Source organism: Corapipo altera, unplaced genomic scaffold (genome assembly GCF_003945725.1).
Source record: "Corapipo altera isolate COAL_440 unplaced genomic scaffold, ASM394572v1 187, whole genome shotgun sequence".
In the NCBI taxonomy this organism is placed as follows: domain Eukaryota; kingdom Metazoa; phylum Chordata; class Aves; order Passeriformes; family Pipridae; genus Corapipo; species Corapipo altera.
The window spans coordinates 352,537-368,894 of NW_020885062.1; the positions used below are offsets into that span (position 1 = coordinate 352,537).

At 47.2% G+C, this 16,358-nt stretch overlaps 1 protein-coding gene across 1 annotated transcript in view; it reads right to left on the reverse strand.

The window, feature by feature from the left end:
* BAZ1B (bromodomain adjacent to zinc finger domain 1B) overlaps positions 1-16,321 on the reverse strand; it is a 42,545-nt gene extending 26,224 nt beyond the window's left edge. Inside the window, exons 1-7 of the mRNA XM_027668989.1 lie at positions 16,209-16,321; positions 10,273-10,389; positions 8,058-8,202; positions 7,203-7,401; positions 4,354-4,475; positions 3,371-3,568; positions 513-2,205 (exon numbers count right to left, since the gene is read on the reverse strand). Coding sequence (XP_027524790.1) covers positions 513-2,205; positions 3,371-3,568; positions 4,354-4,475; positions 7,203-7,401; positions 8,058-8,202; positions 10,273-10,389; positions 16,209-16,321 — 2,587 coding nt within the window. The remainder of the gene's footprint in view (positions 1-512; positions 2,206-3,370; positions 3,569-4,353; positions 4,476-7,202; positions 7,402-8,057; positions 8,203-10,272; positions 10,390-16,208) is intronic.
* Positions 16,322-16,358: the final 37 nt, after the last annotated feature.

Consider the following 16,358-nt stretch of genomic DNA (forward strand, 5'->3'; position numbering starts at 1 on the left):
TCATGATTTAGAAAGGTGAGTGGACAGTTTACATTTACACAGCTCCATAACTAATTCTTTGAAGTGAGAAACTGCAAAATGAGGTTTATTGTGCAAGTTGTTCTGATGTGGGAGAAGGGCTGCTGGCATCAGCCTGATAATGTGCAGGGCAGCAAGGCCAGCAGCAGCTGCTGGAACTGGCTTTCAGGCAGGAAGCATCTCCTCTCCATGTAAGAACCAGATGATATTTGGACATAGACAAATTTTGGTTGCTTTCTGTTCCCAAAACAGATACTCTTTTGTCCAACCTTCCTTGGCCTGACAAAATTAGAAAGGTACTGAACAAAAGACACCCACACATAAAAAACTTTCTCTTAAAACTCCAGATTTTTGAGCTGCCACAGGAACCACAGCAGCTGAGTTAGAGATCTCCAGTGAGCAAAACCCACATAACCAGGCAATGCTTCTGAAAACAGGCCACGAATTTTGCCAGGAAGTTATTCCATGACACACTCCCTTGGTATTTTTCTTACCTCTCATCTGTATTTCTTGTTGCTCCCTCTCTTTCTTGGCTTGGATGGCGAGAAGGCGCCTGCTCTTCACAGCACTGATCATGTCGTCGGCTTCCATTTCCACCCGGTGCTCCATTTTCATCATCTCTTTTTTCTTTTCACTCCTGCCCATCATATGCTCATCTTTGCCGTTCTCCTTGTTCTTGGCCACCATCTCTTTTCTCTTCTGCTTCTCTGCCCTCTTCTTGTCGTTCTCCTCCTTGAGGACGGCCAGGCGCTCCTTCCACAGCTCAGCCGACGCCTGTTGCTTGGCCTCCACGTGGTCCTGCACCGAGTACGTCATGAGGATGCGGTGGCACAGCGCTCCCAGGATCCGCAACTTCTCTTCGGGAGTCAACTCAAAGAACTCAGATGTCTCCAGTTTCTCCAAAAACTCATCCTGTACTTCGTTATCGTCAAAAGCTGCCGAATCCTTGCTCTCATCTACGTTATCTGAGACCTCGCTCTCCTCTTGCACATCCGACTTGCGCAGGCACAGGCGAACCAGCTCGGAAGCGGAATGCAGGGTAAGTGGGATCTCAGAGAGCTTCATTCCCAGCTCAGCATAATCCTCAGCAATTTCATCCTGCAGCAGGGTCTGCAAGAGAATCACCAGTACTCGGTTCAAGTACAGGAAGCCTCCCTTTTCTGCACAGAGGGCTTCCATCAGGGACACGGCCGTGATGGGATACTGAGCATCCGGCATCAATAACCCTGAGTAACAGCTCAGGAACTCCACCACCATGGCCACATCCCCAAAGAGCGTGTTAGGAAGTCCTTCTGGAGTATCAACCAGTTTGAAAGTAGGCAATGTCTTCCCTTTCAGATCTTGGTCCTCAAATCTCTTCTGTTTTTCCAGTTTTTCCTTCATCTCCTTCTCCTTCCGCTCCTTCGCTCTCTCCTTCAGTTTCTCTTTCAGCTTCTCCCTCTTCTTCTTCATGTACTCCTTCCTCTGCTCCTCAGTCATGGTGGCCCATCTCTTCCTGTGCTCCAGGAGCTCGTAGCGTTTCTGCACCAAGCCCCGCAGGTCCTCGGGGAGCCGGGCCCGGTCCTCGTTGGAGAGCAGCCGAGCAGTTTTGGAGATGATGCAGGAAAGAGCACTTTTTTTGTCCTCCCGGTCTTTGTTTTCCTTGTAATAGGCAATGAGATGGAGCGCTGCAGGAGGCAGGTGCTTCTGGGGTTTCCTGGAAGATCCAGGGGTGCCTCCAGAATTCCTGGGAGTCCTGGACACCTTAGTGGTACCTTTAGCCATGTCCAACAGCGTCATTTGTTTCATTTTCATCTTGGGGGTCTTCAGGCCTTTCCTGGGAGACTTGGCTTTCCCTGATGATTTCTGCCCATTCAGAACCCTTTTGCCTCTTTGTTTTTTGTCCAAGGATTTGTTGTCGCCCTTTCCTAATCGACTCCTCTTTGGAATGTGAAAGTTAGAACCAAGTTTAGCAGGTGACACAATTTTCATCACCTCTTCCAGCTCCTCTTTAGGGCTTTTTGAATTCTTAGAGTTTTTCACCTTCAGTGGAGAGCCAATTATAGATTTCTCCAAATGCACGTGACACCACAGAGTGGGGCTCAGAGGCTGCCCCAGGGATGATCCATCTGTTTTGGATTTCTTAGTAAGCTTTCTGTCAGGTGATCGAGAGCTTTTCCTCTTGGTTGAGGGGTTGAGAGTCATATACTAAAATTAAAGAAAGAATAATTTTGTATTAATACTGAAAGGTAAATAAAGGTTATCTAGATATTTCTGTCAATTATTTTTGCCCATATTTTTAATGTATTTTCCAATGAAATTGCTCAACGCATTAAGGGTAACAGGCTTCTGTAATCACAGAATCACAGACTCAGAGAGTGGCCTGGATTGGAAGGGACCTTAAAGATCATCCTGTTCCACCCTCCTGCCATGGGCAGGGACACCTTCCACTAGCCCAGGTTGCTCCAAGCCCTGTCCAAACTGGCCTTGGACACTTTCAGGGATGGGGCAGCCACAGCTTCTCTGGGCAACCTGTGCCAGGGCCTCACCACCCTCACACTAAAGAATTTTTTCCCAATATCCAATCCAAACCTACTCTCTGTGAGTTTGAAGCCACTCCCCCTTGTCCTGAACAAATATTTCTCTTTTAGGTTTAGAACAACAAAGTCCATGAAAAAGTGAGTTTACCAAATGAACAAATCAGTGCTTTCTACACCCAAAGATGGATGTTAGAACTGCAGATTTCATGATATGGCATTGAGTTGGTTAACTGTCTTTGGTTGGTCAGTACAAAGAGCTGGAAAATACCCACCCCTGATACTCAAATATTCAGTACAAAATTTGTGGTATCTGCCAACCCTCAGTCCACTCCCATACAAGAGTCAGGCATCATGATGTCACACACATCCAGCTCCTGTAACTATGAAAAGGGCCCACTACTTGGCACTACCAGGTAGGACTGAGCTCTTCCATTTCTCTAACACCAGGAAATGTCTTTACTTGTAGACAAGCAACATAAACTACTGGAAAAACCTCAAAAAAGGCAGTTACACCTCAAATTTTCAGAGCAGACTGCTTTCATACAGTCAAGCTGTGTCACGTCTCAAAGGGTCAACCTTCAAAAGAGTGAGTTTTCCTTCTCTGTTCCTCTCTGGAAGGATTTAAAGGACATGTAGATGTGGTACTTGGGGATATTATTCAAGGATGGCCTTGGCAGTGCTGGGGGAACAGCTGGACTCAATGATCTCAGGGGGCTTTTTCAACCCTGAGGATTCTGCGACTGTAAAACCCACCCAGCACACTGAAGTCTCTGCTGAGACTAAGAGCGTAGAACGAGTGTGACAGCAAAGGAGGTACTTTTAGGAATTCTTACCTTATGTGGGTCAAGCAAGAAGTCACTGAATTTACTGGGCAGAGAGTATTTCTTCACCAGCTCATCCTCCACGACCCACGGGGCGTTCTCGCACGTGCCGGCGCGGAGCGCGTTGTGCCGGATGAAGTACCTCAGGATCTCCTTGTTGGGAGGGCGCTCTGTACGGACCAGGCTGTCTGCTGGAACGTTGCTGATGATCTGGGAGATCACAAACAGACAGGCTGTTAATGATTAGCTGCTAAATCACATCATCGCTACAGATCATGCAGCTAAAAAGAGCAAGACTGTTGTTTTGCTTCATGTCCACTAACTCCTCACTCTTTCAAAGCTCTCTTGGAAAGACTCAAACCAAACAGAACTTGCAGAACTGAGATGGAGACTGGCAGAAAAATCAGTCAGTCAAAACAGTTAAAACCATGAGTTTATGTTGCAGATTTCTTTCCAGAGCCCACTGCTTTTATGTCCAACCTTCCTCCAGCTTGTGCTTGCTACTGACTTAAAAGCTTTTACGTATTCATGTTTATTTTGTTTTGATTTTTTTCCTGAGACTACAGGAACAACTCTACATGTGGTACTCATTAAATGGAGGTCAGCACTGCCTCTCTTGTTAAATTAGCAAAGAGCTGACAAAAAGCACAGAGCAGTGAGGCAGTTACCCAGCACTTACTCCCCAAAGCACTGCTACCTCCGACTCGGAGCAGCTCAGAACAAGAGCTGCCACTCATGATTTAACTGGTCTCATTAACTGCCTGACCAGAGATGAGCCACTTAACAGCAACCACTCTAAAGCCCTGTGACTCAGTGTGTGGTACCAGGTGTTTCCATGCACAAAACCCAATTACAGATAGAAACAGCCAGGCTGGTCAGCCCTACAGACAACCCTCCTGCTTCCAATGCCACATTGTGCTGTATAATCACTGATAATGATTAATTAAACTTGTATATTCACGTTATAACAGAAAGGACTTGTGCAGACAACTCACCTTATCTTCATTTTTCAGTTTCACATCGTATTTGTGGGGCAGGAATTTAGGAGGAACCCACTTCCTTTCTTCCTTCTTCAAAGAAGTGGGGAGCTTCCGAGGAGACCTACGGGCTCGATCATCTGGTAAAGCAAAGTGAGACATTGTCTTCACATCAGAGTAAACCAAAAAAGATTAAAGCACCCTGCTCCTCACTATCTGTACAGTGTTAAACCAGAATATCAGGAAAATATCCCAAACTGGGTTTTACAGTATCCTAAAGAATCCTGGGAATGGAGGCCCTAACCAGCCCTGAGGTAGGGGGCAACATATTTTTCAAGGAGTATAAAGCATCATCTGCATTTAAACCCACCTCTCTGCAGAGAGCTTTGCAATGGGAGAAAATGTCTATACAATTCACCAAGGGGAGACCTTCCACTAGCCCAGGTTGCTCCAACCTGGCCTTGGACACTTCCAGGGATGGGGCAGCCACAGCTTCTCTGGGCAACCTGTGCCAGGGCCTCCCCACCCTCACAGGGAACAATTTCTTCCCAACATCCAATCTAAATTTACCTCCTTCAGCTTAAAACTCAAGCTGCAGAACCTGCCTTCAGCAGTTCACCATCCATTTTCAGGACAATCTAACCTTTCCTCTCACTTGTGCAGATTTTCCAGAGTTCACTCCCTAAGCACCTAACAATACAATGTCAATCCAGATTGCACAAATGGTGCAATAAAGCTGGCATAAAGTCTTATTTTTAGCTTCTGAAGGAGAGCAGACTCCTAACCAGAGAGACTGAAATTCTCTTTGTCCCTTTTCTCCTCCAAGAAAACAAACAAGTTTGACACAAGTATTAATAAAACTGCCAAGGTTCACTCTGCCCCCTCGTGTGTGCACAGGCAGACACAGCTCTTACATCACAGACAGAGCCTGTTACTGCTTCCAAACACTCACTCTCGTGTAGTGACTTCAGATCACATCCCCAGTGGTCAAGTGTGAACATGATTAGAGAGAAAAACTCCAGGTCAGTGTGTTTGGGAACCCCCAGACTCCATATCCTGCTTCTGTGGGTGCAGTTCAGCACTGGAACCCACCAAGTGTCAGCACTTTCCTACTTCTGCAGCCTGCTGTGTAACTGTAACAAATGCTACACAATTATTTTTACACATTCTGGAATAATTTGACTCAATAATGATTTCAATAATTTGATAATGTCATAATTACTATGGACCTAAGTTCTATGAAAGCCCAGAATATAAAAGCATTAGCAGTAAAATATCCTTTTAATAAAAGCAGTTAAGAGATGAGTGCTTACTGCTTTTCCTGCTTAGGTTATGACTATCCCAGAACCTTGGGTTGGAAAATGCTGAGGTTCACCTTTTCCAGAGAGGGAAGGACAGTCCCAGCTTACAGAGGTGACTGAACACAGGCCAGAACCAGCTGAGTCAGAGGCTGAAACAGGAGCAGGAAGCCCCATTCCCGTGATATCCAACCTTGGAGCACTGCACTGGCAATGCCAGTAGGAGCACAGCTGGACACAGCTGCTGGAACAGCACACAAGGGACCACAGCAAACCTTTGCTAAAACACCCAGGTCTAAAAATGCCACTGTAAATTCGGTCACTGAGCATTTTTAAAGTAAAAAGTACTTCCTCTGCTCTGTACGGCCCTCAACAAAATATATATGTATATATAAATAATTCAACACCACTGGCCCCCCTCCCAGCACAACTCCTGTTTCAAAGGATGTGTATGTAAGGCCAGATTGCTTCTACACCACCTTTTTTTTTCCTTCCTGGTTCTACAGGGCACTGCAATGAAATCAGAACAGCTCAGAACATTTTCCAGTACCATCAGAAAGAGCTGGCAATTATTAGGACCAGAGTTTGGTAGAGCTTGTTTTCCACTCCTGACTTTGCTATTTGCTTGCTGGGCTGGTTTCAGAGTTTCCTCTTCCCCACATCAGAGGAGGTCACACACACACACCTTCCCCAGATGCTGGAGTGGTTATTTACAAATGCCAACCGTTTATTCCATTTACAAGCCTTTAAAATTAAGCTCTCCAGCTTAATTTTAAAATTAAGCTCTCTAGCCTAATTTTAAAATTAAGCTCTCCAGCCTAATTTTAAAATTAAGCTGTGAAACTTTTTGTTTGTTTGTTTGAAAACACTTTTTGAAATCTATTTTAAAGAATCTTTTAATTCCATTTTTAAGAAGTCACACAGGACAACTTATTGGGGTTTTCTTTCAACACCACCTTCTCAGAGCCAAGAAAAACCCTGGATATCACTGCTTAGCTCTGCAGCAAGGAGGGGCAGGTAAGAGAGGAGAACAAGGTTTCAAAGCATGTTTTATTTTGAACCCTTAAAAAAAAATTAATATGCGTTTTTCTGCATGAATTTTGCCTCAGCATTTGAAAATTGGAAAGGGGATAAACCAAAAAGAAAAAAACCCAACACTTATTTTTTATGACAACTGGGGACATAAAGAGACTGACAGTTTGTCTCTGACTGCAGAAGAACAGGCTTTGGAGCTAGAGAGGTTTGCACTGAGGATGAACATCAGAGCAAAAACCTGATTCTGTAAGAACTTTTACTGCTCCCCTCACTTTCCTTTTTAAATACACCTGTTATACTTTAGAAGTTTATACATTTCATTACACCTTAGAGCGACAGCACGTTTTCTGCTTTAAAACAGGCAAGAAGAGCTGAAAGGCAAGTGATGCCCCCAAAATTCAGCCCTAACATGGACAATGTCAGGATTTCATCCCATAGCACTCTTTAAACGTTCACAGCCCAGGCCTGAGACATCCATACACTCCAACACTCACTGCCAGGTGCTACCTACTGCCATGCTGCCTCCCTACTTACTCATGCTTTCCCTCCTGTTGTCATCCTCCTTCAGGAGAGCTTCCTTCTGGTTGTCCTGGGCTGCCTGGCTGGAGTTCTCCTTGTCACTGGATGGGGAATCACAGGCTCCCTCGGATTTCTTTTCCGAGGCCTCTTCATCAGCTTTCTCCAGGGGATGGATCTTCACAACCTTCACAGGCAACATTTTCTCCTTGCCAACCTGCAGGGAAATGTTGGTGAAAAGTGGACCTGAGCAAGACACCTGAGCTAATGGGCTTTAGCACTAAGAGGAAGGGAAAAAACAACAAAAAAATATCCCAGTTTTGGAGGAACTTTCTAATCATTAGAGGCTTTTTAGAGATTTTTAAGGTGTTGACTTCAAGCTACATTCATTTAAGATTACTGCTCCTTCTAGGAATGTGTCAGGTGAAAAGATTGTGGAAAATGGTACTTTTAAACTTCTTTTAACTACAGTAGGTATTTATTTACACTTAAGTAAATACACAGACCATCACATATTTAAGCACTGTAAGGGTTGTATCTGCTTCCCTGTGCAAACACACAGATCAGTATTTTACTCTTGCCATCATCCCAGGATCTTGGAATGGTTTGGATTGGAGGGACCTTAAAGATCATCCAGTTCCAACCTCCTGCCATGGGCAGGGACACCTTCCACTGGGAAGTATGGGATATCCACATGCTTCTGCTTATGGAACCATTTTCCATCCAAAAGCAGGTGATGCCACTGGGATTCTATAGAAAAGAAACTCACCATCCTTCTGTCAGTGTGAGCAGCCAACATATGCCTCCCATCTCCTGCCTTCAGTTACCTGGAATTAGCAGAAGCATGGGATAAAATGGAAAACAGATCCTTACCTCAAAGTCACACTCTTCTCCCACTGCGAATTTGGTCATGATCTCCAGCCAGGCTGCATCCACCAACTTTTCCAAAGACACCGTGTTGTGGTGCACAATTTCCAGGACCTGTTTCTCATACCAGATGGGGAATTCCTCCTTCAAGCTGAGCAAGCACATAAGAAGTTTTCATCATTCAGGGGATAAAAGCTGAAATGCAAAGTAGCCTCCCATTTCCCAGTTCCAGGAATGTTAACAGCCAGGGCAATGTTTGAGGCAGATGCCCCATTAGCATGCAGACATCCAAGGGCTTTTTGCTGCTCTCCCTCCCCCAGGTGTTAGCTGGCATGACAATACAAATTATCCAGATTCTTCCCAGAAGGAATGCCATAAACTCAGGAAGAGCAGCACTGAGTGTGAGCCCTTTCATGCTGGTTATTACTGTTTATTAGATATTAAATATATATCAAGACCATGTCATTATTCTGGGGCTTGTTACTTCTAAAATGTTTGCCTCCAACACCTCAATGCTGATGAAGATTTTTTTCCTCTGCCAACACAGTAAAAAAAAAAGACAGAGGCAGGTTTACCCATCTTTCCACAGAGAAATATCTTGAGTGTTTCACCATGTCAGGATCTTCAGACTTATTCATATAAAGGAGAGAAACACTGTGACAAATTTACTTCCCTGATTTCCTCTCTAAAAGGTGAGGTCAGTTGGCTGACAGGGGCACTAAGAAATATGTTGCATAAAGCCTTGTGGCTACAAAGTAAAGTCCATTTCAAGTTACAGTCAGGAGGAACAAAATACTCCATTTTTCCAAAACACTTTTTTGGCTTCCCAGCCTCAGGGATCCATGGCTGAGAACCCTCAGCTGCATTTGCAGTGCTACAACTGCCAGGAACAAATTTATCCCGTTAGCAAACTGCCTAAATGGACTTTTTTATCCAGCCTAGTGTCAGGTATTAAAGCAGCCAAACTGCCTGGGAAGCTTTGCATCCCATTTCAAAGAGACAAGACCAAAATCTCATTTCACAGAGTCTTTTTTTTTCCCCAAAATTAGAGAGACTGTGGCTAAATTTGTTACCAAGAAACCTTCCATTTATATTTCACTGACATTTCTTCAATTTTGTTTTCAGAAGTGGCCAACCAATCCAACATGGATAACCAAAAGGAAGCAGCGCTGAACCAGTGATTTTGACTCAGGATTATAAATTTATGGAGCTGGCTCTGCACCCTCCTCTCAAACAAGAACAGCAGGAAGCAAAGCCTCAAGGCAGCAGTGTGTCAGCCTTCACAGAAATTAGGACCATTAGCAAATGGGTTTCTTATTTGTTGACTTTAAGGTTGTGATTAAGCCCAAATGATGGGGAATTTCTCCTTAGGCAAAGGCTGTGAACTCTTTGCCAATGAATCAGAAATGTGAAGAGAGGCAGAAGAAAATTTTGCCTCTTAGGTGGTACTGCTGATACTCTGCTCAGTCTAAATCCAGGGAAAAACGTCCCACAAGTCCGGGTCATGAGTTTACAAAATGGAGAAACATGTCTTTTGTTAGGCAAAATTCCTACAATTTGGTAATCACACAAACTGTGTGTTATATGTGTTGGTTGAGCCAAGGACCTGCACCTTTACAGCAAATTCACTTCTGTAGCCATGCTGGATCTCATCCAAGGATTCCTGTGGGCTAGAGGGGGAGGTCAGGGCCACAGCAGCCCCGAGGAACACTGGGGGTCTGCACAGAGCAAGGACTCTCGCTGCTTTCCCTCAGCTCTTTGTTGTTTCAAGCAGTGCAATTCCCTAAAATCTCACGACAACATTTTTCTTTTTAATTTAGTACAACAACTCTAATGCAGATCCGGAAAAGATAATTACAGGCGTGGACCTGTTTGATGTGAAACTTCAACAGCTCTTTTTTATTTTATTTTTACTTTACATCCTTCAAGATTTAGGGTTTTTTCCCCTGAAATACTCCTATTATCCAAAGGGCTTTAAAACATGCCAAGTGCCATATGCTGAACTATTTTGGTTCAAGTAATACCAAAATAAGTAAATTACTCAACTACTAAGTAAATTAGTGATGGCATCAAAATTGGAACTTAATTTGCTTTCAGCTCCAAAGTCCCCAGATCTACTTCCAGCTCCTCAGCTCACCTCAGTTACACAGCATTCCCAAGCACACTCTTGTGCCCCAACACCTAAAGACAGGCACAAATCCATGTCCCCACTGGTACTTACAGCTCAGCAACTTCCTGCTCCTCCTCCCAGGCCTCTTTGTGTGTCAGCTGGCTGCTTCCTGTGCTCTTGCACGTCCAGATCCTCTCGCTGTATCTCTCCAAACGTGCCTCGTACTCTCTGTACGAGTGGCAGCTCAGGAAAACAGGATTTATGCAGGGGAGAGCACAATCACAGCAGCACAGAACAGTCAAAGCCAACGAAACCCTTGCTGCTGGAGTGCACAAAGGCTGAGGAGAGCCTCAGTACAGCCTGACCCCGTGTGTGCCACGGGGGTGCTGTGTTAAATCTGAGGTGCTGGTGCTTTCTGCAGCCGAAACGCCCGCCCTGCTCAGCCCTGGCACACGGAAGGTGCCACAGCACCGACAGCTCAGCTGTGCTGAACAAGGGGAACACACAGGGCTGAACACTTTGTGATATTGCTAACTTACTTGGCAGCTTTTCCAGTCTGATTCCTTGGAAAACAGCATCAACAAGATCACAGGCAAGTGCAGGAGGCACGGCATGGACTGCTGCTAATGCCTGAGAGGAACTGCTGTGGCACTGCTGCTACCAATGCCTCAGGGTGGTGTTACCAACTCCAGACAGAAATTTAGCAGTCTATCCAGCATCCCCAGTCTTTTTGGGGGAAAAAAGCCCAAAAGCTTTGAAACTGAAATCTCTAGAAAGGCCACTTTTCTTTTAGTTCTCAAAAAGAGCAGCCCCCTGTGTTTGCACAATGTGAGGCTCCCTCTCACCAACTACATCACCTGCTCCACAGAATCATGGAATGGTTTGGGTTGGAAGGGATCTTGAAGATCATCCAGTTCCAACCCTCCTGCCATGGATTGGAACCTGCTACTAGCCCAGGCTGCTCCAAGCCCTGTCCAACCTGGCCTTGGACACTCCCAGGGATGGGGTAGCCACAGCTTCTCTGGGCAACCTGCGCCAGGGCCTCCCCACCCTCACAGGGAAGAACTTCTGCCCAATATCTAATATAAACCTACTCTTTTTTAGTTTGAATCCACCCCCCTTGACCTGTCCCTCCACGCTCTTGTACAAAGTCCTTCCATCTCTCCTGGTGGCTCCCCTCAGGCACTGACACTCCTGTGTCCCAACCTGCCTCAAGGTTACGTTATTCCGGGTGTCAGGATTAATGGGTGCCACGGGGGAGCAGAGAGCATTAGGAATGACAGCATTAGCCACTCTGCTGGGAGCATCTGTGGCCACTCTCCCTGCTCCACCTGAGCAGTAATTAACACTCAGGGTAAAAGAGAGGAGCTACTTCACCCTTCCTACGGACAGAAGATGCACAGGCACCATTATCAGCACGGAGTAAATCCACACCAATTTGCCCCATGCTCACCCATGGGAAGTTAAGTGGAGAAATCCTAAGAGAGGCAAGAAAAGCACCTTTTGCTCCTCCCTGCACAAGCTCTCCAGTGGCAAGGCCAGCATGGAGCATAAGGCACACTGGGAACAGCCACAGCTCATCCTGCTGCCGCAGAGTCCTGTGGGAACAGGCAGATTGCTCCACACTCCTGCACAGGCAGAGCCACCAGCCACAGCAAAGCACTCGGTGCATCCCACAGATGTGTTGTCTGTCAAGAATATTTCAGTGCAACCAACCTATTTTTTTCCTTTTTTTAAGGTTCCTGTTGGGAAGCCAAGTTACAACTCCAACCAAGCCAATTTTCTTGGACGTTTTCCTCACAGCTCCAATTTAAAGCACAAGCTACAGCAGCTGCACTGTGGGTGCTGATGTACAGGTAACTTACAACTGGTGGTACACAAAAATATGAGCCAGGAACAGAGCAACCTCCAGGGGAGGCTGCTACAGTACCCCCCTTCCTGAAGCAGGTTGTAAAATCAAGGAGAAATCCTGTGGTTCCCCAGCCTACCCTGTTTGTGGGCTCTCCTGCAAATGAACAGCAATCTGACCAGTCACCACCCCACTAAGATCTGATCCCTCTGGCCAATTCTTACCCTTCCTTGGGGTTCAAAAGATGCTCAGTTTTCCATAGAAACAAGAGGTGCTACAGGCAGCAGCAGGAAGTGCCATCGTTGGAGCAGAAGCAAGGAAAACCCACAGCTCCCAGGGAACTGCACAGCCCCACTGAGCAGCCCAGGAGTGGCACTGTGACATATGTTTGCAGTGATGCTGAGCAAGGAGGGGAAAAACATATAAAAAAATAAAATCAAACAAGAAACCAGGAGTCCTCCTTGAAATTACAGCCATCTGGCACTGGCACAGGTTGCCCAGAGAAGCTATGGCTGCCCCATCCCTGCAAGTGCCCAAGGCCAGGTTGGACAGGGCTTGGAGCAACCTGGGCTAGTGGAAGGTGTCCCTGCCCGTGGCAGGGGGTGGAACAAGATGAGCTTTAAGGTCCTTTCCAGCTCAAATCACTCTTTGTGATTTATGTGGTTAATGATTGAATTAATGATTGAATTAAACACTTTAATAATGGCTAAATTGCAACCATAATACCATTCCCTCCTGTGCCTTTCCCACAAAGAACAGCATTAAAACCAAACCCAGTGCTAAAGGAGAGGTACACTTAAGGGTTCTGGACATGGCCTTAAAAAACCTTCAGTAGTCTAACTACAATCAAATATTTAATATACAGGTGGGAAATAAAATTATGGCCTACTTCCCTCCTACATTTATCAACTTCCTCCTCTCTAGACCCGTGAGGAGACTCCTTTCCTTCCACCAAGGAGAGCAAATAAAAGCTGATCTCCAGATGAAAAATAATTGAATGATACATTTTCCCCCATATCAATAGGGAGATCCGAGAGAATTTTCCCTAGGAATGTTCCCCTCCTTGAACACATCAATCAGAACAGGTTTAACTACACTGTGTCAGGACTCATATATCCCAGACCAGCCTGGCATTTCAAAGCAGCAGGTATGACAATTCCCAAGGCAGGAATAAAAAATACCCTGGACAGCAGCTACTTGTGAACATACTGCAAAAAGCCATGAATAACATGTATGTTAAATGAAACAGCTGACTGTAGCAGTTGACACATCCGTTTGCACCCCACTGCAGATCATTTAATGCTGAAAGGCAACAAAGTTACAGCAAAAACAAAGTTTCATTAAAAACCCTTTTAAAGAAAAATGTTTACAATAACCAAGCTAACCACTGCACAAGGACAACTGTGAAGGGGATAAAATGTTTACTTCTTCCTGGGTAATATCTTGGAGAGCATCAGCATCAACTCCAAAACAGTTTTACAGTATGTGAATTCTTCCCAGTTGTATTAGACAGGAAGGCAAAAATCCCAGGAAAGTGGGTACATTTATACACTACTCCCTGGATGGGTGGCAGAGTTTTCTCCCAGACCTGCAGAGTGTGACACAACAGCCCCTTGGCTACCACCTTCCAGGCAGAGTTTGGCTCTCTGGGATCACCCGTGAGGATGTGACAGCCTTTAACCTGCCAAACCCAGCCCAACCCCTCCCGTCCCCTGTGCTGGCACCACGCACAGCTATTAACTACAGACAGGCTTTAATCCGGGGTGGAAACAACACACCTTCCCAAAACCAGGCACTGAGGGCTGAGGGGAAGCTCTGGCTGGAACAGCCTGGGCTGGCTGAGCTCCCTGAGCCCAGCACCTCTCCCCAGCTGGCAGCAGTTTTCCAAAGCAAAGGCACACTGCAGCAGTCCCAGGTGCCCACAGCAGAGCTGACCCGGGTGTTTGGGAGGCAGCAAATGCTCAGCACCAGCTGCACAGGTGACAGGACTGTTCACGTGCAAAGCACTGTCCTGACACCTCAGGTGTCTCGCAGCAGATCCCACTGAGCTCCTGCAAGGACGAGTCTATCTCTGGCTGCCCAGAGAAACCCCTGTCCCCACACCCACACGATTAGCAGGGCTCACTCCCAGGCAGACACCAGAAGCCCGAGGCTTTGCCAGGATGCAAAGGGCTCTGCACAGCAGGGATTCTCTTAGAAGGTTTTCATGGGATTTGGCAGTTAAAGGAAGCCACATAAAGCTACAAAGGAAAAACAGATCCAAATAAACACCTGAGCTCTGCTGACCAGCTTATCCCCCTCCCACTGCTGCCAGACCCTTCCAGAACACATGCCCACGGGGGCAGACGTCTCTCCTCATGCTCTGCACCCCAATCTCCATTTTTTGTGCAACCCAACCTAAATCCCAACAAAACAAAGCCATAGGAACTTTCAGTGCCTTTCAAACACCTCACTGGTAGTTGTGCAGTACAAGAACCTGCACAGTGTTTAAGGGAAGAGCTGATCAACAGCTTTCCAAGGTGGAAAAAGTCCAGGAGAACGTATTCTGCCAGGTCTTGGCATAAATGACACCAGGTGAAGACTCAGGTACCTCCTGGCACACCCTCAGCAGGCCCTTCCCATCCTCCAGAGCCATTCCTCCTCTGCACTATCTAGGATAAACAGAAGTGACCAAAAAAAACCCTCCAAGTCTTCCTTAGGCAACATCTCCCTCCAACTTACTGGCTCATTTGCAATTTTCTGTTCCACTTTTGGCCTAGCATACATTATCCACAGTCAACAAGACAAGACAGAAACCCAACATTGCTTGGTTTCTCTTTTTAGCTTCATGACGTCTGCCTGCCAAGATGAACTTTCTAGAACGTGCTAGGCTGCCTCCCACAGCATCCCATGAAGTACTTTCTCCAGGAGAAGAGCATCTCTCCAGAACCTCAGTGCTTGCATCGGTTTCTTCTCTCCCTCTGATCCCACAGCTAACACCCTCCCCTCTCAGCATAAGAAACCATCCCTTTTTTCCTTAATTTTAATACCACCCAAGTGTCTGCAGAAACATGTCCTCCACCTACTCACGGATCCACAGGAGCCACCCAACAGACTGGTGTTCTCAGAAGGTGCTCCACAACTCCCCTGTGCTGTTCCTACAAGGCAGACAAAGCTTAAAGCCACATACATCTTCTTTTGCAGAAGAAGTAATTAGGCTTAAAGTCTTGCCTTTTTGATCACTTATCACTCCTCGAAAGGCAGGAGAAAGAGCTGCCTGGTCAGGTGGATGACTGAGCTACTTTCAGTTTGCACACACAACGCTTTAATCTGAAACACAGTTGAAAAGCAAGTCCCCAACACTCCACCCAACCTCGTTTTATTGGGCTGAACGCACCAGCAATGCCTATCTGCACTCAAGGATGCATTTTCCTCTTCAAAAGCCATCTGATCCTTCCTAGGGGCTTTCTCTGCCTGTTCTACTCACTGCAGAAAGAAGACACTCTCCAACACAGGGGCTGTGGAAGTTCTGGAGCCCCCTCGTCTCCTGCACTGCCGAGACCTCCAAACTGTGTTCCTATATTCGTGCAATCCCTCTCACTTCAGTCAAGAATTCCTCAGATCTTGATCTTCGTAACACCAACACCAGCTCAGCCTCCTGGAGCACTGCCTGCAGGTCACAGCGCCGAGCTCCTGCCCCTGCAGCCCTGCTGGGACCCGGACAGGGCGCTGTGACAGTCACCTGCCTGGCCCGCGGCCACTTCCTGCGCTCTAAGGCTGCCACACGCAGGGAAAAAAAATAATAAATACGCGTTTTTCAAGCAAAAACAGCCCAGGAGGAGATAACCACGCTGAGAACGACAGCCTGGGCTGTGAACAGAGAGAGCTCCCGCCGCTGTTTGATTCTGTAAACTAAAGTCCGTGGAAGGCTGAGGTGCAAGTGCCTCCCCGCGCCCGCGGGCCCCCGATGCCCGCACCCCGTCCAAGAGTGCGGTATCTGCGCTCACGGCCCGCTCTGAGGGCCCCGGGCCCCGTTAGTCCCGCTCCTCCCGCCCGCCGGGAACCGGCCCCGGGACTGCCCAGGGAACAACGGCCCCGCCGCGCTCCCCTCACGACCCGCTCCCGCCCGGCACCGCCGCCGCTTTGTTCGGCCCCGCCGCCCCGGAACCCGCGCCGGTCCCCCCCTCCCTTCCCCGGCGCCCCCGGTGCGTGCGGATACTCGCGGGTGCGGAAGGCCTCCTGCGTGTGGGGGATGACGAACCGCTCGCCGGGCTCCCCCGGCGGCAGCGGCTTGGCCAGCGGGAAGGGCTTGCGGCCGAGCAGCGGCGCCATGGCGGGGGCCCGGCCGGGTGGGGGGTGTGTGGGGAGG